A 23,964-nucleotide genomic window follows, 5' to 3' on the forward strand; every position below is an offset into this window, starting at 1 on the left:
ACAAAAAAAATCATAAACTCTAAACAATAAAAATAAAATAAAAAATTACATGGAAAAATGCTAACACGATAATGCATATTAGCTGCATCATTCAAATAGGATATTTGCATGTAGTCCAACAAATGAACATTTCTCTAAGCTTATCCTTTAGCTTATACGTGGTTTGAAAGCTGCTTCAAGGATCCAACGAATAGCTAAGGTTCGTTGACGATCCCTGGCTACAATCCCATGGACATCATAAATAGTACATGCTACTCCTACTTTTTCCACTTAGCATATGGACTTTATATTCTCTATGGAGTCAAACATAAGTTTTATTAGACCGTGTTCAGATCTAGGAAGTAAACTAGGTTTTTCTATTCCTTCTCGAGCTTCTATATCATACCTTAAAGGAGATTCGAGAAAAGATAGAGGAGGAAGACGTGTTTCCAGAACAAATAAGATACGGGTTGAGAGGGGGAAGTTAGCAAAGTTAGTCAAGATTGGAATGTGCATAGGAACATGTATTGATGTACTAGATCAGCTAATGCTCCAAGGTTGATGCAATGTATTCCACTTGTTGACTGGGACATATGGGCCATTTCAGACTTTTTTCTCTTTTTTTGCAGGTACTTCGACTATACCCAATGAAGTCAGCTAGTTATAATTGGCACATGAGTTAAGGATACTTCCTACCTAACCGTGAGTTTTCTTTCTCTTATTGTTTAGATTTTTACATTAGGAACAATATAAATTTCTAAGCATGAGGAAGTTTTGCTTTTAGATAGTTCATTCATGTCATGCATAGCATATAGATTTTAATTCTATAGGTTGAATATTCATATCATCATGCATTTCACATATGTTTCATATCTCATATATTCTATGTGTTGTCTGTATGTTCTTTAAATGAAAAATATGCATGAATATGATTGTTGATCTGTGACCCCCATTGAAGAAAAAAATTGTTGATAGAATAATAACATGAATGAAATTAGATTTGACACTTGTGAATTAAATTTGGTTAAATAAAGGTCTTTGTTTCATAACTTCTGTTGAATGTACCAAATGTGAGAAACTTGGGCCAAACACAATAAGGGTTCTGATTTGAATTGACAATTGCATAAAACCTTTTTTTCTTTCATGAGTGCATAATTTTCTATGATTGTACATTCTAAAACTTGATCTGTGACTGTTTCAAGATTGAAGTCTGTATATATGCATTAAAATGATAGAGACAATTAAGACCTTTTCTTTTGACCTTCAACCGCTTGCTATAAACATTGAAAACTCATTAATTTCCCACTTTTGAGCCTGAACTTTAATGATTTTTCATAGTTACTCAAATGAGGGTTTGGGGTAATTTATGATGTTTGGTTGAAGAAATGAGAATTTAAAAATGTCATGTTTGATGAAAGAATCCATAAAAAGGTGAAGAAGAAAATAAATAAATAAATTTCACCCCTTTACGTTTAGAAAATCTAAACAAAACAAAAATAAAAAATAAAGAAATACAAAGTATATTAAATGAGAAGGGACTGAAAAAAATGTGTTGTAAGAATAAAAGTTGATTGAGAAAAGATCATATGATAAAGTAAAGTTTATTAAGAGAATATCAATGCTTCAATCAGATGTTTAAAATTTTTAATTATTTTGAGAAACATTTGTGAGCCTTTTGAATTATCTTTTCTTTGACTATCCCACCTTAAGTCATTCACCTTGGCCCCATTACAACAAATTAAAGACCTCTTGATTTTTGCATGCATTCAAATACAGTCAGTGGTGATTTGATCTATAATCAAGCCTATGGTAATTTACTTTCATTAAAATTTATGAGTGAAACACTATGACATTTAAACACAAGAGAGTGATGAGAGAAGAGTAACCCTAATTCATGCAGTTTTTATGACTCAAAAACTTAGCTTGAATTAAATTTGTTTATGATCGTCTTGTCTTGATGTCTGGATTATTTCAGAACTAACATGTGATTGCTTGTTATTTTGGGTCATGGTTTCTATATCATCATTCATACATGATTGTAAAAGTTAGACATAATACTTACTTGAGGACAAGCAAGAGATAAGCTTGAGGAGATTTGATGAGTGTGAAATTATGCTACATTTGCATTGCATTTAACTTGCATTTTAGGACATAATTAGGACTTTAGGATTGCTTTTAGCTTTTATTTCTCTTTGTTCGGGTTCAGTGGGTGTTTTTTGCTATGTTGTGCAGTTTGGATTGATTAAAGCCAAAAAGAGTAGAGATTGGGTGCAAGATGATCAAATTCAGTGTTAGGCTATGCGAAGACCAATTGAATGGCCAAAAGAAGTCATAGATGTTATATTATATTCCTATTTTTTTAGATTTGTTTTGTTGGGCTTAGCCTAATATTTTGTAATTAGGATGAATAAGAGTTCTCCCTCAAGGATGAAAACACTTTACACTTTACATTACAATTCTCTATTTTAGAATTTGGTATTCTCTTCTCCATCATGAGTGAGTTTGTTTCTAGGATTGGGGCTAGTCCCTTTTAAATTCAATAAATACTTATTCTTCCTTCTATTTCTTTGAGTGTTGTGAAAAACGAGAAAAATGAATTAATACCAACTAGAACAGTCACAAGTTGGAGAATATGCATTGATTATAGAAAATTAACTACAACTACTAGGAAAGATCACTTCCATCTCCCATTCATTGATCAAATGCCTGAAAGGCTTGCTACACATGAATATTTCTGCTATTTAGATTGGTAGACTAACACACATTACGTGTAACCTACAACCTAAACATACAACTACAACTTGGAATTAAAATACATAAATTAAACAGAGAAACCCGATGCTTCAGTTATAACATCTCTTCATCTTCCTCTTCAGCATTATCTTCATCTCCAGCAGCACCAACACCAGATGGTCCAGCAGAACTAGATGTGCCTACCTCCCTTGTGAATGTAGGCCTGACCCCATGCCATGGGAAACTATTGGTAAACACTTCAGGGCTCATGTAGAATTGGTTGCCTGGACAGTAAAAATGGTTAGATGCATACAATCTTGATGTTGGTGCATCTGCCTTTGCATCAGCATATCATTATGGAGCTCTACATGCTCCATGTGATGTGTATGCTGATAAAGTTTCAGCTCCAGTGTGAAGGTTTGATATTGATGATGGGGTGGCTGTTGGTGTGGGGATGAGTGTGTCTGGCCCTGATTCTGCCTCGCAACTGCTTCCTCTTTGCAGTTTTGCTGGATGTACTATTTAGTAATTGGCAGTTTAATCTTCTCAGTCAGGTTGACCTAACTCCATGTTGAGCACACAATGTAGTAATCAATGAAGGGAAACCCATGGTACCTTTCTTGCCGCCCTTTGCAGCAGTTTTGTAGATCTTAGTGGCAATGATTTCAGCAACATCAATCTTCTTGCCCGTCAGAATACTGAAAATGAGGTGACAGTTACTCGGGGGTAAGGAAGATACATTATTGTTTGAAATAACATTGTGCAACAGAAAGATCATCCAGATCTCTGCTATAGTAGTCATATGCTTTATGATAGTCATCCGACTATCATGGGGTCTGTTTAACAGGGCATTGATAGAATCCCTGTCATACCTGATTGTTGTGTCTCGAACCCAACATTTATGTGCAAATTCTTCTCCACTCTCCTCCAATGGGTAGGCGTTAGCATAAAATTCTCTGACCACCTCAGGGTCAAATTTATCATTTGGAGATGCTAACGTCCACCACCCATGCTCATCTAGCGGGCCAGTAAAATCCTGGTACTCATTTGGTTGTAGCTGGACCCGCCACTCTCCTACAAACATCCAGTGGGGGAGGATTAGAAAGCTCTCCTCCTTTTGCTTGGAGGTGAACTTCATTTGGTCAAAGGATGGAGCTGAAGTAGACCCGCCCTTTGATTTCTTGTAAGGAGGGGGATCTTTTTGTGCCACTGTCTTCCTTCTCTTATAATGAGCAGATAAAATCCAACACATCAGTGATAAGACACAGCACATGCATTTTAATCCTAGAAATCTTGGGGACATGAAATTGACATTAATTCGGTCCCATACCATACCACTATAATTTATTCAACTCAAGAACACATGAGTGTACCGATTTCATTGATTTTCAAACTTAAACTTAGAACCCTTGGTTCCATTTTGGTACACTCATGATATTTCAACAACAACTCACATAACGAATGTAAATCATGATAATGAAGTGGTCTAACACCCTAATTAATCCTAAATGTGCATAAATCACAAATGGGTATGACATTTAACAAAGGAAAAGAGGGTGAGCATAACCATAGTGAGTGAAGTGAAGTGAGAGGATCTAGAGTGTACTTACATGATGAATGATGAAGCTTGAATGAGTGTGTATAAGATGAAGTTGATTTGGAGCTCTTGGGGGAGATTTTCATCTCCTTCTCTTCAGAATTTGAAAGGGGGAAATGAAGGGTTTGAACCCCAATCCCCATTTTTTAAAACTAAGCTCGTGCCCTTTTTTTTGAGCGAGAGAAATTTTTTGTAGACCTGATACCCTCGCTTGAGCGAGGGTGTCTTGCTTGGGCGAGACATGGACAATGAGTTGAGGTCTATTTGTCACCTAGGCGAGCCATCCTCGCCTAAGTGAAAACTCAGGATTTTGGTACCTGATACCCCACTTAGCACACTTTTTTGTAACACAACATAAAATACAACTCGAAAGTAGTAAAACTGGATTGCCTTGCAGGTAGCACTTGTTCAACGTCATAGCTCGACGCCTGTTCTTTTAAGCACTTGACAAGTTGATGATTGTGGTGAGCCGCTCGACGTCACCATCCAAGTAAGCTTTTAATCTTTGGCCATTGATTATCCAACTTCTCTGATATGCTGGATCTTTTAGCTCGATCGCCCCATGTGATTTGACTTCCTTAACTAGGTAGGGTCCTGACCATTTTGACTTGAGTTTTCCCAGAAATAGTTTCATCTGGGAGTTAAACAACAACACACTTTGACCTGGCCAAAAATCGTTTTTACGGATCTTCCGACCATGATACATTTACTTTTTCCTTGTACAACTTGGAGGACACATATGCAGCGAGTCTCATCTCCTCTTATTGTTGCAACTGTAGCTTTATTTTCTCACCAGTTGCCTTCTGATCCATATTGAAGAATTTCAATGCCCAATATGATTTATGTTCAAGCTCCACCGGGAGATGACATGCCTTTCCATGAATCAGCTGATAAGGAGATAGACCATTAGGTGCCTTGAATGGATGACACTTTCTTGAGGTGGAGACAGTCTTCTCAAGGATTCTTTTGATCTCTCTATTGGATACCTCCACTTGTCCATTTGTCTACGGATGATAAGAAGTTGCTACCTTGTCTCGGACTCCATAATGTTGAAGGACCTTCTCAAGTTCTGAATTGCAGAAGTGTGATCCTTCATCACTAATAAGAACTCGAGGTGTGCTAAACCGACTAAATATATTTATCTTTAAAAATTTCACTACGGTTTTGGCATCATCCATTGGTGCAGCTATAGCTTCAACCCACTTGGACACATAATTCACCGCCACAAGTATGAATAAATGTGAGTGTGATGGTGGAAATGGTCCCATGAAGTCCATTCCCCAACAATAAAAAACCGCAATCTCCTGAATATTAGACAATGGCATTTCATTTCTCTTAGAGATCCCACCCGATCTCTAACAATTATCACATTGTTGAGCAAAGTGGTGTGCATCCTTTAACATTGCAGGCTAATAGAAACCATATTGGAGGACTTTGGCAATTGTCCTTTCTCCATCGAAGTGTCCTCCATATGGCGAACTGTGACAATGCCATAGGATACTTTTGACTTCTACTGATGAAACACACCGCCTCAAAAATCCATCAGACCAAATCTTGAAAAGATGAGGGTCATCCCAAACGTACTGACGGGAGTCTCTTAAGAAACTCCTCCACCACTTCAGCTTCTCTTACTGTCACCTCTTGATTGACCAACCTTGATAGGTGTTCTGCCACACAATTCTCGCTTCATTTCTTGTCTTTGATCACCAAATCAAATTCCTGCAATAATAACACCCATCACAACAATCTCGGTTTTGAATCCGATTTGGTTAGCAAATATTTAATAACAACATGATCAGTAAAAATAATGACCTTGGATCCAATCAACTAAGATCTAAACTTTTCCTAAGCATACACAATTGCTAGCAATTCTTTCTCTGTTGTGGCATAGTTTATGTGTGCCTCATTTAGTACTTTGCTAGCATAATCTATGGCATGAAAAACCTTAGATTTTCTCTTATCCACGTACCGCCTCGACGACATAATCACTAGCATCACACATTAGTTCAAATTTTTAAGTGCCAGTCGAGAGCTACTATGACAGGAGCAGAAATGAGTTTTTGTTTTAGAGTTGCAAAAGATTTTACACGCTCAGCGTCAAATTGAAAAACAATATCTTTGTTAAGTAAATTACTGAGTGGTTTTTCAATTTTAGAAAAGTCCTTTATGAAACGTCTGTAAAAACCTATATGGCCAAGGAAACTTCTAATTCACTTGACATTGAATGGTGGTGGAAGCTCCTTGATAACCTCAATTTTTGTTTTGTCAACTACAATACCCTGGGAAGATATCTTGTGTCCTAGGACCACTCCCTCAGTCACCATGAAGTGACACTTCTCCCAATTCAAAACCTAATTGGTTTCAACACATTGCTTCACTATGATGTCCAGATTTGCCAAACAATAGTCAAATGACAATCCAAAAACTAACAAGTCATCCATAAAAACTTTAATACATCGCTCTACTAGATCAGAAAAGATAGCTAACATGCACTTTTGAAATGTGGTTGGTGCATTGCAAAGTCCGAATGGCATCTTCCTGTATGCGAAGATACCAAAAGGACATGTGAAAACTATATTTTCTTGATCATATGGGTCCATAGTGATCTGATTGTATCCTGAGTACCCATCTAAAAAACAATAGAATGCTTGTCCATCCAGCCTCTCAATCACCTGATCCATAAATGGTAAAGGGAAATGATCCTTCCAAGTAGCTTGGTTCTACTTCCTGTAATCAATACACATCCTTCAGCCTGTGATTGTTCTGGTAGGCATCAATTCATTTTTTTCATTCCTTACCACAATCATTCCTCCCTTCTTCGGAACCACTTGAACCAGACTCACCCATGTACTATCAGATATGGGGTAAATTATTCATGCATCCAGAAATTTCATCACCTCCTTTTTCACCACATTTTTCATTATAGTATTGAGAAGCCTTTTAGGTTGAGCAACTGGTTTGTAATCCTGCTCCATGTGGATTTTGTGCATGCAATATAAAGGACTAATTCCTTTCAGATCTGACAAAGTCCAACCAATAGCCCTTTCATTTGCCTTCACCACAATGAGCAATTTTTATTCTTCCGCAATTGACAAAGTGCTGCTGATTACAACTGGCTTATTACCTCCATCTACCAAAAATGTATATTTCAAGTGTGAGGGTAATGTTTTTAGATCCAACATCGGAGTTTCAATTTTTTTAGTGTTTGGAAGCTCCTCCGTTTGGGCCTGCTGAGATTAAACCTCTCGGAATGCATCTAACTCTGCCACGCACTTCTCAATACACCTTTCTTCTTCTACATCTCTAGCCTCAGACTCACCCATCAAGGCTTTCTCCAAATGATTGTTTTTGTGTAAATGTGCATCAATCATGTATAGTTCATCAATAACGTCTACTTTGAAGCAGTGTTGCTTATCATTCGGATGATTCATGGCTTCAAAGACATTGAATTTCACCTCTTCATATTGTACTCTGACCTTCAGCTTGCCATCATCAATATCAATATTCACCCTAACAGTCTTCATGAAAGGTCTACCCAGAATAAGAGGGACCTATGCGTCCTCTTTTATATCCACAATAACAAATCCAATGGAAACACCAACTGATCTACCTTAACCAAGACATCTTCTAGAACTCCATAAGGAAACTTCATTGATTTGTATGCAAGTTGCAAAGTCATACTGGTAGGTTTAATTTCCAAATCTCCAATATGCTTCAACATGGATAATGACATTAAATTGATGTTGACACCCAAATCGAGTAGTGCCTTCCCCACTAACAATTCCCTGATAGTGACTGGTATTGTGAAGCTTCTTGGTTCCTTAGTCTTTTCAGGTAAGGATTTCTAAATGATTACAGCACACCCAACTTCCAATGTCACTGTCTCTTTAGTAAATTTCCTCTTTCTTGTCAACAAATCCTTCATGAATTTAGCATAAGTAGGCATTTGTTCCATAGCCTCCATGAAAGAAATGTTGATCTGAAGGTTCTTGAATATATCCATGATCCTTGTATACTACCTCTCCTTAATATTTTTGGAAGGATTTTTGGGATAAGGGATGTTCTTTAATTGTGGCAGCTCACCTTTCTTCTTCTCGCTCTGCTCACATTTTTCTCCCTATTTTTGTGTTTTCATTTCCTCACTAGTTAAATATTCTTCCACTGGATTCTATCTATACTCTCTCTCTTTCAGTACCTCATCCTCTACTACCTCTTTCTCACCAACATTCGTACCTATCACCTTCCTACTCCTGGTAGTAATAGCCTTACAATGTTCCTTGGGATTAGTTTGGGTGTTGGCTGAGAACTGTTGGAAATCTGGATGTTGCTCTGCCATTTGTTTTGCCAATTGCCCCACTTGTGTTTCCAAATTCCTCATAGAAGCATTAGTATTTTTCTGGTTTGTGATTGAAACTTGCATGAATTTCTCCAACTATCCTCCAGTTTGGTTTGTCTTTCATGCAATGGTGAGTGTTGAGCCTGTTGGAATGGTTACTGAAATGGTGGCTGTCTACTTGATGGCCCTGCCTCTTGTCTCAAACCAAAATTATGGTTCTGATTGCCCCTCCAACCCTGCGAAAATTGATTATTGTATGCATGGTTGTTGGAGAAATTATCCTGTTTAGGTTGATTGTTGACATACTTCACTTCTTCCTCCTGATTAACACTTGGAATTATACAATGACCAGTTAAATGGTTACCTCCGCAAAAATCACATCTCAACAGTGGTGGACTCGGAGTAGACTGCACAACATGGAGTTGTTGCGGCAAATTTGACATTTTCTTGGTAAGTACTTTGATCTGCTGAGTCAAAATTTTATTCTATGGTAGAATAGCATCAGATGTATTCAGATCAATCACCCTTTTTTTATATTGTCCTCTGAATGTGTTGTGCTTGCCTATTTGTTGAAGATAGGGCAGTTATGATTCTTGTAGCTTATTCAACATCCAAAGCCATCATTGTTCCACTTGTTGCCGCATTTAGTATCATCTTGGTCTCAGGCTTCCATCCATTGAAGAATATATTAAGCTGATCCACATCCTCAAAATCATGATTGAGGCATTTTCTTAGTAGCATCTGAAAATGATGCAAATCTTCATAGAATGCTTCATCTACACCTTGCCTGAAAGTGGAAATTTCAAATTTGGCATGCACATAACGAGCTGGCGGGAAAAACTGAGTGAAAATTTTGACTCCAAATCACTCCAACTAGTCAAGCTCTAAGTTGGATGAGATTTTAACCATTCCCTAGCTTCACCCAACATAGAGAATGGGAACAACATCATGTAGGTAGCTTCCCTTTCAGTATCAGTATAGCCCATTGTTGCCACCAATTCATAGAAGTTGTCTAGATGTGCATAGGGATCTTCATAATCCTTCCCAGAGAATTGGTGTGCTCTAACCAGATTTAGAAATGATGGCTTAATTACCATTGTTCTCTCTGTGTGTGGAATGACAATTCTTGAGTAGTTCCTCGGGCCTTGATATATTTCATAATCACCCAACGTCCTCCTTGGAGGACTAGGCTGCTCATTATTCCCAATGGCAGCATTTGCATTCTCCCTTTTCTCTAACCGAGTCTTTGAATTTGTTGATTGTTCGGAACTACCTTGTGCTTCTTGATTACTCTGCTTCCTCTTCTCTTTTGCTTTCTTTCGGTTGCTCTTGGTTGACTTCTAAATTTCTGGATTGTACTGTAGTTGTTCTTCGGTAGCCTTACCTCGCAAAACCATAAATAAGCTACTACAACAAAGGTTAGGACAAGGGTTAATTATACTACAAGAATTAAGAATAAATATTTACAATACTCAATAAAATTAATATAGAACTAATATAAATCGTTGATTGCTCAATGGCAACAGCGCCATAACCTTGTTGAATATTTTCATACGACAAGTGAATCGTATCGTTCAGGTAACAATCGGTAAATACCGGAATATCGTCCTCAGAGAGCAGAGTGGATTTGTATTAATTCCTAAGAAAGTAGATTGAGTATGTATTTACAAGATTTGATGTTTATGATCATTTGGGTTTTGAAAATATTTGTTAAATTGTAAAAGTTAAACTATGAAATTAAATGAGTTGGGATTGAAGTTCATCTTTCTTTCCCTTTGCAATCCTTAGATTCAATTCCGTATAACTTGTGAAGATACAGATTTTGATGCACATTTTCTTCGAATCATTTGTATCAATTCTTTGAGTACAAAATCCTTAGAAAATTACTTCAATACCAACTCCTTAGTTATTTAACCAATTATCTAATCTTAAGTTCAATGTAAAAGCAATTCCTACATCACTGTCCCTTCCTAGAGCAGTGATGTAGCAAGGAAGATAATCCAGATTCGATACCAAGTTCAACTTCCCAGTTAAACTTGGATCCAAGATCATGAATTCAGTAGCAAAGTAAATTCATGCATTAAACATGGGATAAACTTCCCAAAATCAAATAACTAAAATTAATTAGAGAATTGAATCGAGGAGTACAAAAGTTAGAAGATTACATCTCAATCCCAACACTGAAGATCTAGCCAAACATCATTGCCATTACAACACTCATCTCATGAGAATTACAAGAAATTATCAATCTAAAGTCGTTCCAACGACTTCTCTCTTTCTTCCTAGAGTTTCTCTCTCTAAATTTCGTGAAAAGCTTGGCAGAATGATGGTAGTACCCCTCTTTTCAGTCTGTAATCGCCTATATATGTTCCAACTTCTGGTCTCTCGCTCAAGCTAGAGATTCTCGCTTGAGCGAGAGAGATAACCATTTTCCATCATGAACAACTCGCTTGGGTGAGGGGTCAGGCAGAAAATCAGCCCTTTTCCATCTTCATTTGTTGCTTGAGTGACAGTCCCTCGCTTGGGTGAGGGACTTCCTTTTTGCTTGGGCGAGGTACAGGCAGAGAATCAGCCTTTTTCACTCTTCATTTGTCGCTTGAGCGATAGTCCCTCGCTTGGGCAAGGGACTTTCTTCTTGCTTGGGCGAGGATGTGGCTCAGGCGAGGGGTGTAGCATTCAGAAACTCCAAACTTCTCATTTTCTCCTCTTTTTCATATTTTTTATTCTGCAATTGATATAAACATACTTAAATTTCTAAACAAGATAAAATTAGACTAAGTTGTTAGGAGTTGTACACAATTTGTATCCTCACTACACACTAAATGCCCCAAATTCATATACACTTCATTCACAAATTGGCACTTAACACCTTCCTTAGGATCAATAATACTCAAAAGTCAAAATTATTTTTCTATATCTTCTTTCATGTGTTGTAAGAACGTGTTTTTACCAATTTCACATTTATACTTCATGAAACAAATGCACCAGACATACAAATGTTATTACTTTTCTTCTTGGTGTGCATTAAAAATATGTAACCAAAGATTAATTTCCCATATGTAGAGATCTAAGGTGTCTTTTATCTTTATCAACATAATTTCTATATATACATTTAAACAATCCAAATATCAATATCAGATTTTAGGAAACCAATCATTTTTGAAGTGTTTCACATCTTGTGGATAAAGTTATTATTTTCTTTAGTAATGATTACTATTTAAAAACACAGTGTTAACATTCATCTAGTGTATTTCTAAATCAAAATAAGCTATTAGTGTCAATATTATTCTAAAAGAATCCTTTGAAGATACTAGAGAGAATATTTCTTTATAATGAATGTCTTCTTTCTGAGTGTAGCTTTCAGCAACTAGACGAGATTTATATATGTCAATAATACCCTTCGAATCCCTCTTAATTTTAAATATCTATTTGCAACTAATAAGTTTCATACATTCAGGTAATTCGACAATATCTCAAACGCCGTTATCATGTATAGACTTCATCTCATCCTTCAAGACATTGATTCACATTTGTGAGTTAGAACTCTTTATGGCTTGACATAAGTTCAATGGATCATCTTCTGTTAACCCAATGTCATCCTCATGTTCTTGAAGAAATACAATATAATCATCAAGAACTGCACTTCTCCTCTTTAATGGATCTCCTTAATGACACTTCCACTTCTTGAGGTTGTTGAATTTGTTCTATAGGTACTTGAGGGAGAACCTCATTGTTGTCTTGTTCTAAAATATTGTCAGGAACAATATTCTGAACATTATCTTATATTACCGAAGTTGTTCCTTGAATGGTTATAGACACAAGAACTTGTTCACCATTAGTGACAGGTTCTTCCTCAAAGACAACGTTCCTTATATTCTCTTCATTTCCAAAATCAACTTCCTCGAGAAACCTTGCATTTCTCGTCTAAAAAAAGTCTTGAAGTGAGATCATAAAATTTATAGCTTCGAGAGCGTTAAGCGTAGCCAACAAAATAGCAGCTACTCTTCTTGAGTCTAGTTTTCTTTCATGTGGCTTATAAGGCCGCACCTCAACTGGACAACCCCAAATGTGCAAGTGTTTTGAGCTTGGTCTTTTATCAGTCTAAAACTCATATGATGTTTTGTTAACTACTTTACTTGACATCCTATTAAGGATGTAAACTACAGTATTTAAAGCTTCCCCAAAGAGACTCTGGCAAGGAAGAATGACTAATCATACTTCTCACCATATCCTTAAGAGTTTGGTTTAATCGCTCAACAAAACCCTTCATGTTAGGTTTGTCTAGCATAGTGTATTGCAGAACAATTCCACATTGTTTGAGGAAAAACACAAACAGCCCTTTCACAACATCCTTATTATTCTTTCTTTTCTTATTCTGAGAGGTCATATTCAAATGAACACTTTCATTTTTATCTCTTTGCAGTCTCTCTTTCTTTTGCACATAGTGAGATATTAACTCATTGAGAGACCATTTGTCCTTCCGAGTGTTATTATTCACTTGAATTGGCCCAAAGTTTGCAAAAAGTGAGATCAAAACCAAATGCACGAGCAAGTCATCACCAAGCTCTAACTTAAGTGACTTGAGTTTTGATGCGAGATTAGATATATCTATGTACTCCATTATGTTTCCTTTACCTTTATACTTCATGGAGATGAGTTTAGCCAAAAAGATACTCGTCTTCGCCTTTTCATTTTTGGCAAAGTATGGTTCTATTTATTCAAGGAACTTCCTTGCATTCTAACACTCAGAAAGAGAGCCCTGAAATACTTCTAGAATAGTGTATTTCATGATCATTAGGCACATTCGGTTAGAGCGTTACAATTTCTCAATTTTAACCTCATTGAGGATTTCACGAGTAAAAATTAATTTCTCCACCTGAAGTGTCAGAACTAAATCCATACTGCCGAGAATAATATCTATGACTTTCTTATAGACCTTAGTTTGTCTCATTCAACAATGAGATGTTCTTAATTTGAGCAGAAATATTTGAAGCACTAGTAAAAGAACAAAACAAATTGCAATCATTCTTGCAATTAAACTCACATTCAACTTTAATGCTTAAATTCAAATGATGATGAGACACATCACAAGTTACCTAGCACACCATTAATATTCAGTCTTTGGACAAAAATATTAGCTTGTAAGTGGTATACTCAATATAGTAATCAAACATTGATAAGCAGTTTTGTCAAACAATAAGTATTTCTTTGGACAAACTTATTATTCGCATAGAAAGTCATATGATTATCACATATTTATTGCTACACGTATGTTTGTAATTTGGGCCAAATAATAATCTGCATTTGGGCCGATCACTATTCGCATAATATGCAAAATACAATTGCCTTAATGAACCCTTCTTTGGACTGATTTTCATATATGAAACCTTATAATAATCGCATGTTTACCATCATATGTTTGTATATAATCCAGCCAAATAATTATATTCTTTTGGGTCGATTAATACTCACATGGATACATATCTACACTAGCATTTGACATTTATTATGAACAATTCACAGAAAATATGTCATTTTAGCGACTTCTTGTTTAATAGGTTCACTTAAAATGTCAAAAAAATTTATTTTCCAAAATTTAAAAACCATTTAGTTGAGTTTGATTCAACACTTAATCCAAAATATATATTACTTATATCCACATACAAATACATATATGCACTACAACTTATTAGTAGCATTGCATCATTCTCATCACAACGATCTGCGTTTCGAATTCCAATGATGGTCCTTTTGAATTTTTCATAAGAAATATTATCATTTTATACATGACTAAAATGGTAGGACACATTGTCCAAAGAAAAACAAGGTTTCAACAATAACAACCACTTAATAATGCAATCAATTATCAATCAATGCAACAAATCATGAAGTGTTGTAACCATTTAAAAAACAAGTCAAGTAATATATAAAATAAGACGTGTTCACGTAATTGACTCGTCACAAGATACCTAGCACAACACCAATTTCTAGTTTTTAGACAGAGAAATTAATTTGTAAGTGATACTCTCATCGTAATGATCAAATATTAACAATGAAAAAAGATATATACACCGACAGTGTAAAGGTTTTTTACATTGTTACTACATCATCCACCATTGATTTTTAGTTATTATTGACTTTTAAATAAAAGTATTGCAAATGAATGGTGGATGATGCACTGACTGTATATAAATATTTACACTGTCAGTGCATACATTTTAAACTCTACTAACAATTAGTTCTGTCAAATAATAGTATTTCTTTGGACCGACTATTATTCACAGGGGCAAAAACTTTATAATTGTTATATGTTTATCATCACAAGTATGTTATTATTTGATCAAATTGTGTATTCTTTTGAACCAAACACAATTTGCATAAATAATCTCATACCCATCTGTGTAATTTTAATCAATTTCTACAATAAAGGTTACTTTGGTAACATTTCGTATCAATTAATTCAAAGATAATTATCACACAAAAATTAAACAATATGACTCCATTATGAAAAAATATAATATTGGAATTAAAATATTCAGATTTGATATTTCTTATGATTAAAAAATCTAATCCCACAATCTAATTCCAAATTAACAAAAAAATATTACATACATATTAACGCATAAAAATGGATGCAATCTTAATCAAATGTCAAGTAAATCCGAATTGAAAAGCATAAAATATAGATGCAAATCATTATCGAAATTCTAAATCGAATATGATCATGCATATCTTAAAACATATATGTAACACTATATATACATTTCACACACTAATATAGTAAATGTATATATAATTTTAAGCATTATCTGTAACCATTATATATATATATATATATATATATATTAATTTTAATCAGTAATCTCAGACATCACAACAACCTCAAGCTAGAAACAATTACATATGTATATATGTATATTTTAATTCACAATATATATACAAGGTCATGAATTCCAATATTCCATATTGTATATGTATAAAAGAAAAACACGACGTAACCCATATTACCTTGTACATATACTTCAACAAATTGAAAATTTGTAAAGTGACAAAATTCAATGTTCAACAATAAGACATTACTGCACATATAATATACATATTCTATAACAGAGTCATAAAAGTTAATGCAATTTTTATGCATAAATCTGAATATATACTTTAACATATGTTGCAATGATTCATAATACAAATTACTCATGATTCAAATAAGTGAAAGCACATGAAAGTTATCCTCGTTATTCATAAATACTTAATTTTCATAACCAAAAGCATAAGCATAAAAATCACTAAATTTAAAAATTAGGGTTCATAATTATTTTTGGGAAAAACACACATTTAATGGAGAGTCATAAATTTCAAAACCTAAAACTCTGATACCACTTGTTGGAGATTTCCTTATGATTTACGAAATACCAATTATATGATCTTGAATCTCATGATTCTCACACATATATATAAAACAAGGATACAATATCATACATGAATACATGTTCTCTGGTCTATTTATTTGATATACATTTTGAGAGAGTTTTTGGTATGATAGTCTTCCTCAACCAAATCCTTAATTCATTGTGGGGCCTTCGTTTTCTCTCTGATGGAGAGATGCGAAAACTATTGTGATTTGGTGTATTGAGCACCATAATAGTTTCTTATGCATTAACTTATAGCGTTGTCATTATCCCATATAGGTCAATCGTTTGTGTATCTACTCATTAAACTCATATTTGTTATCAATTTCAGAAATCTTATAGGTTGTCAGTAATTAGATCACTTGTTTTATAACCCAAAAATAAATAATCAATATAATTGTATTAAGTATATGATATTCACCTTAATTATAAATTATGAATCTCTAACGATTCACACAAGAAAGATCAATTCTCTAACATTATACTTAAAAAACTCGAGTATCTATCTATTGGGCTTACCTTAAATGTATAAAGTTCACTCAAATGACAAATGTTGTTTGCACACTAGATATTAAAAAGGCATGTTCTAACATGTGAACTTTATTGTTCTAACTTACATTAGATAAATCATGTTACCTCAACACAACTTATAACTTATTAATAAAAAAATTTATGCCATTAAAAAATTGAGTGGGTATCCACTTACTCTAAACTTACTCTAAGAGTAAGTTATTCTTTGGAGTAAGTTTTTTAAACTTACTTTCCATCTTAGCCATTAATTCTATAGACATCAAATAGTTTAGATCTACTCACAATTCAAGTCATTGGATTTCCCTACGAAGGATGGGGAGTAAGTAAATCCCCTCTAAAAAATATATTGGTTCAATCCGACTTTTGTCACATAAATTTTAAAAAATAAACTTTTTGGCTTTTGTATAGTAATATTGGACCAACACAATTTATGAGTTAGGAATTGAAAACAAAATAGGACCCAACACTACTTCAAAACTAGAAATGAAGAAAATTAAATAACAACTTTAAAGCCGCATTATCAAGTGTTAAAGTAGAACCCTTGGTCTAGTGGTGTAAGGTACTACTGGATCCCTAAGATCGAATGTTCAATTCCTCAGAGCGATACTTGTTAGGAGGGACAACCAGAATCCAAAAAAAGATTAGTTCCTTATCCATAAAAGGTGATGAGATACTCTTGGTAGTAGAAAAGAAAAAAGTAGAACCCCCTCTTTTGTTGTCTCTTTCCTCTCATGTTTGTGTACTTCGTCTCTTATCTTCTACTAACATGACTTCATTCTCTTCTTCTTTCGTTTGATTCATTCTTTGTAGTTGCTTCTTTTTTCATTCTCTAGGAAGATGTTTCATTCTCTACAATGACTTTGTTTCAAGTTCACATCTATTTCACTTCATTTTGTATCTCTCTATTATATTAAAGATATCTTCAACTTCACAATTATTTTATTAAAGATATCTATTACATTATTTCTTTATGGGTTATATTTAAAAATCTATTATTTTGTTTTATTCAATTATATAAATATATATAGTATTTGTAATTACTTTTTCAATGGCCATAATAACTTCTACTATTTGTGTGCAATGTGGCATAAAATGGAACTCATGATTTGTTTGGTTGAGGGAAGAAAAAGATAAAAAGATGTGAGAGATAATAAATAGGGGAAAATAGATGAGAATGATGATATATTTTTATATTGTTTTGGTATCATTGCAATGAAACAGAAAGAGAATGAAGAACTATTTTCTTCTCTATCTATCTTATTTGGTTGAACAAAAAAAGTGAAAAGAGAAAATTGTTATATTTGAAAAAGATGAAAATATTCTTAAAACAAAAGATGGAAAACTATTATTATATTATATTTTAATGTCATATTTGTCCTTTTAGGTCATCCAACTCTTTTCATTATAGTTTTCTCTTCTTATTTGTTAAGAAAATATTTTATGTGATCCCACATAATTTTTAGTCTCTCTATCATTTCTACATTCTCAAGGAAATGAGGGGAAAATTCATTTATTCTATAACCTATTTTCCCTCAACGTCTTTCATTTCTTTCTTTAACAACGAAATAAACAACCAAATAAAGACTAAATTACATGTAATAACATGGAAGAGTTAAAGAAAGTAAATTTTAGTTATACACAAACACAAATTGAGATTTTCTATTGCATTTTCCTATACCTAACTCATTACTACCAATATGATTTTATCATATCAAATAAATATTAAATTATTTATTAAGTTAGCAGTATTTTACCTAAAAATATTTCTTTACTTGATAATGGAGGGATATAAGAACAAATATCATTTCTATTAATATAGAGACATATACTTGATTTATTGTATTTTTAATGGCAAAATTTTATTAAGATAAAAATATTTTTTATAATACTTTTTTTCCTTTATTTTTTGTAATACTCACATCTCAATTAATAAAATAAAATTGATAAAAATGATCCTTAATCATTATTTTGACCTTGATGATTTTTGTTCAAATTCCACACATCAAAGAAAATGGAGCCCAACATGGTATTAAGGAGAAACAATTACTACAATTTATTTTATTAAAAAATGAGTTAAAATTAGGACCGTTGGATTTTTATTTTTATTACATGTCATGATCTCAACATGGTAATGGACTCGGAGAGAGGATCCAAATTCAAGAAAATGTAAGTGCTAGGGCCCCACATGTCCATAAAACTAGAGGCGTATTCTCCAAGTCTTATTGATCTTTCTGCTAATCAGTTTTCCTTTTTTGACTTCACCCGTTTTCTCTTCTTTCTTTATCAATGACAACAATTTAACAACTGTCTCTACTCATCACAAAACCCTCATTGGAATTCCCCATTCCACTTTCTCTCTTCTTATAACACACTCAATCACCTTCCCCTTCTCTCTCACCCCTTTTTTCTCATCATAAATCTCTTCACTACTTTAACTTTGCATGCACTTTTCACACCCATATCACAAAATGGTTCAACTCAACCACTTTCCCTTCACTCACCTCACATTCCTTCACCTCCTTTTCCTCCTTCTTCATGCAACTGATGCACAAATATCAGCAGAACCACTTCCTACATACATCTCACGCCACAATTGGGAACCTTCTTTTGCAATCACAACTGGAGCAGTTATATGTTCTCTTCTTTTATTAGGATTGATTTCAATCTACATCAGGTTCTGCACAGAATCAAGATACAACACCCGAAACAATAACACACTTCTTGGCACTACTAATACATCACAAAGGCTATGTTCTTGTGCACAAGGCATCAACAATGAACTTCTTAGTACCTTTCCAATCCTCTTTTACTCTACTATCAAGGATCTCAAAAAGGGTAAAGAGTCATTGGAATGTGCTGTTTGCTTGAATGATTTCAAAGACTATGATACCCTCAGGTTGCTACCAAAATGCAACCATGTTTTTCATCCTTCATGCATAGACTCATGGCTATGTTCTCACGTGACATGCCCTGTTTGTCGAGCCAATTTGAACCAAGATTCATGTGAAGTTGATGTAACGGTGGAAACCCATTTGAGTACTCCTCAAAGGGTGCCAGAAAGTGCAGGCTTTATAGCAGAACATGTTGGTGGTGATGAGAACAACAACGACCCAATAGAACAAAACATAATCCAAGTTGTGAGTAACTTAAAGGAAGTTGAGAGTGGTGATCTTCGTTCATCAAAGTTGAAGCTTTTGAGGTCAAATTCAACGGGTCATTCAGTTTTGGAATCAGGGAAGAGTGTGGAAAGGTACACACTTGTGTTACCAGAGGATGTGAGGAAGTACATTCTAGTGAACCATAATAACTACGATGGAAGAAGGGTTCAGCGTTCAGCTAGCCACAATAACGTTGTTAAGATGCCAATGTTGGAAAGTTCGAGGAAATGTTGGAGTGACAGTGAAGGGTACAACAGCATGAGGGTGTTGTTGACGGCGCCACTTGTTGCAAGCCGTGGTTAAAAGGTTATGTTATTATGTCACGGGAATTTCGTCGAACATATGGTGGCCTGAGAGATATTTATGTTGTCCCTTCTTTCTATGAAGAGATTGGTGATGCTTGGGTTGGTACAATAAATGGGTCGTTCTAACTTTTTGCAGAGATTGTCAGATTTCGTATGAGAATGATGGAAAGAGAGTACTGAGATGGAAGAAGAACAGTAAAATGAAAGTTAATTTTTTTGTTTCTCTCTATCAGAATACTTTCAACCTAATTTGTTTTGTAATAAGTATCTCTGTTACTAATTTATTTAATTAATTAGGTAATAATATGATATTATATTTACATTAAACTAAAAACGTTTATTTCATTATTTTATTTATAAATTTATAACCAAGGTTACTTTACTGGATTTTTAGGAGTATTAAGTTGAGATAAAAGTGTGGAATTACAGAAAATTGTATTGTAAAAATAGAGAGTGAAATATCTAATCTTAATAGGATATAACTTATCTTTTTGATCAATAAAAGTATGTCATATATACTAATTTATTTAGTTTTATAAATATTTTTATAAAAAATAATTAAATATCTCATTATTTTAGTAGTTGCATGAAATAAATTTTATCCTTTGATACTGTATTATTATAGTTTTTTTTATACTAATTGGACCACCCATTATAGGTGAAGAGTTTTTTTATATATAATAAATAAAAGGTCATACATTTTAACACGTAAAATCAACGATGGATTAGCTTCTTTGGAAGTTGTATTTCTAACATACACTCCACCTCTTTTTTTGGGATCCACATTTGCTTTTTTTAAATCTACATTTGCTTTTTTCATCTACATTTACTTTTTTGTGTGAGTATTATTCGTGGAGTCTATCTATTTTTAGTATAAAATATATTATTATCATTTATTTATATTATTTTTTAAAGAATTAATAATAATTAAATATGAGTATTGATATAACTTTGTCAAAAACAATTCCATGGAACTTAGAAAAACATTCTATTAATTATAATATATATACAGAATAAAACAAATCGACCCTTCAAAAATTTCACTAAAGATACATACTCTTGATTTTCTTCCAAAAAACCCTATGCAGACTAATGTATACACATCATTGGAGTTAAAATAACACTTCAAGAAAACAATTTAATGTTAGGAAAAAATAAGGTGCTTCTACATGTCACAAACATAGTTTAACCTTTTGTTATTATTAATGCTTTACTTGAAGTTTAGATGTGATTAAAATATCATAATGATATTTACACCTCACATCAAAACAAATATTAAGATAATAACAAACAAAAGCCTATAATGACGGATGGATGATAAATCACAATCACTTTTGCCATTATTAGTGCTCCACATATCATGTGGTATCTAATATTACAAATAATCAATGAGACATAGGTCTTAGTTGATTTTTGTTTGCAAGTGTGTGAAGAGGATGATAAGTGTGTCTCCTTCAACTTGTGTAACATCATTTCGTTGAATGAGAATGACATGAAATATCATGCATCTGAATTTGAAGGTACAGAGCCTAATGTGATAGATTTTTGTCTCTCCTTGAATGTTCTGTGGCTCTTGAATATCAAGGCAATGAAGGAAGGATAACATTAGAACTTTGAATCACAATGGGGACAAGATAATACAAAAGTAAAGAAAAAGTTTCATTTGAAAGTAACATTTTTCTAATACAAAAATGACATGGCCTAAGCTAACCATCAGATATATGTGAGTGATTGTTACACCCTACAATGACGAGAACAATTGTCTAAAACTATATCTTAGATCGTGTGCCATATCAATAAGACTGAAGCAAAATTAGAAAAAATTATGAAAGTTTAAATTTTGTAATTAATATGACATATTTTCATTAATATTAGACAAATTTTAAAACATGGTTTAAAATAATAGATTTGTGTTCCAATTACATCACTAAAAACTACAAGATTTTAATATCTGAACTAACTATAGGACTAGTCTAGACTCTAAAGTACTAAATATGATGAGGTGTTTCATCGATGTGACAAAATGTGGTAGCATTACTAGACCATCTATAAAACCCAATTATTAATCATGAGTACATAATTGGAATGCTAGCTGCATCATAAATTCATAATAGATATAGTAAATACTTTCTAGTAGGTTCTTGTTTATATATGTTCCAATGGTAGAAACCATGTAAATTAAAACAATTACTGAGTACTTATTATAACATGAAAACCGATTCATTTTATGTGTTAGGGAAAGAATGAAATTACTCTAGAGTGTGTATAACTGACAAGAGAAAAAGAAAGTATGAGAGTGCGTGCATACAGCTTGAAGGAAATGACAAAAACAGCAATCACTTTACTCAAAGAATCTGATAATTTCTTTTTTCTCTATCTGGAGGTGTGATTTGTAAGGTATTGTGTATAGGACAACCTTTTAAAGTGTAGAAGGTTTTAAAAACAGTTAAAGTCCAAGATTAGGAGTAATAATTTAACAACACTTTAGGAAGAATAAAAATGCAAATAGATATTTCCAATTAGATATTTTAAGTTGTGAAACTAGTACCAGACTCAAATTGGAAGATATCTTTTAAATGGTTAAATTGTCTAGTCTGATCGGATATTACATACATAATTAATAATTTTTATCTATAAATATATAGTTATATATTAATGTAAAATATATAATTAACAATTATGTATAATTATATTGAAGTAATAATATCTTTATATTTTTTTGATCGTAGTAAAACAAAATATTAAAGCAGTGTTCCATTTTTTAACTGAACCGTCCGATTTACTTCCCGGGTTAATTTGATTTAACCAGATTTAACACGGTCGGACCGGAATTTCCCTAATTCAAAGCAGTTCAATTCTCATTCGATTAAGACTGCAAACCATATCCGTTTTTAAGTCCAGTCAGCGGTCAGACCGGCCGAACCGTCCAGTCTGATTCTCACGATACTAATTTTAAGTGATCATCTTATTTCCAATTAGATATTTTAAGTGAGCATCTTATTTCTAATTAAGATAAAACATATAATATGGGTTGTAATTATGATTATCTCTCTTCATAGTTTTATATTAAAAAAATGTGATCTTTTGATGGTTAAATCAATTAAAAATGAAAAAATCAAATAAGTGTTACAACTTGAAGAAGTGGTGACATTGAGAAGGACCTAATAGATAAGCATATAATAAAAGTAATGTTGAAAGTTTTTGTAAGTTAGCATAGGTTGATTGAAATAAGGGAAAACCCCACTATACCTATAAAGATTGAGAACACTTTTTTTACAAGTAGAAGTGATCATCTTGATTATCAAAGAATTGAAAGGGATAACAAGGAAGGTGATGTGTCCAAATAGATAGAAACATTTATGATAATTAAAGGTTTTTTCTTGAAATGCAAATGATAAACATAGTGGTTGCAATCTATGCTGTACAGCAGAAACAAGGTGAGACCCACCCCTAAGATAAGGCATAGATTGTAACAGCAGAATCTTTTTTTCATAGGCATAAGTATATAGAGAAAAAGGAAGAGAGATCATGTGCTCGAAAATGAGTATGTTAGTGAATCAACTTTCTCCAAATAATATAAAAATATATATTTTATATTTTTAGAATTTGTATTTTTAGTTAAGTGACATATTTTAATTAGAGCGATACAAAAATTAGAACGAGAACAGATACTTGTGATCTCACCCAACAAAAAGAGCCTCAGGGTTCAAATTATATTGAGTCAGGACCATATCTTGTGTTCTGTTAAATTCAAACCTCATAGTGTTGAGGAAGAGTTAATACAAGCAAATTGTTTATTCCAAAAAAGTTACGTTACTTTTTATTATTTCAAGAAACTCAAATAAATAACTTCTACTCCAATTCAACAATTCTGAAAATGTTTCTTGGATTGATCTCATAACTTACCACATACACT

At 33.3% G+C, this 23,964-nt stretch overlaps 1 protein-coding gene and 1 long non-coding RNA gene across 2 annotated transcripts; both read left to right on the forward strand.

Moving 5' to 3' along the window:
• Positions 1,804 to 20,297, forward strand: LOC109355038. The gene is made up of 3 exons (XR_002108623.1): positions 1,804 to 1,815; positions 5,872 to 5,877; positions 20,131 to 20,297. It is a non-coding gene; the product is annotated as an uncharacterized LOC109355038 (long non-coding RNA).
• Positions 18,892 to 20,271, forward strand: LOC109355037 (E3 ubiquitin-protein ligase ATL31-like). Its single transcript, XM_019597943.1, has one exon. The coding sequence runs from the start codon at positions 19,027 to 19,029 to the stop codon at positions 20,044 to 20,046; it is 1,020 nt and encodes a 339-aa protein (XP_019453488.1). The 5' UTR covers positions 18,892 to 19,026; the 3' UTR covers positions 20,047 to 20,271.

This window comes from Lupinus angustifolius, chromosome LG08 (assembly GCF_001865875.1).
Source record: "Lupinus angustifolius cultivar Tanjil chromosome LG08, LupAngTanjil_v1.0, whole genome shotgun sequence".
Lineage (NCBI taxonomy): Eukaryota > Viridiplantae > Streptophyta > Magnoliopsida > Fabales > Fabaceae > Lupinus > Lupinus angustifolius.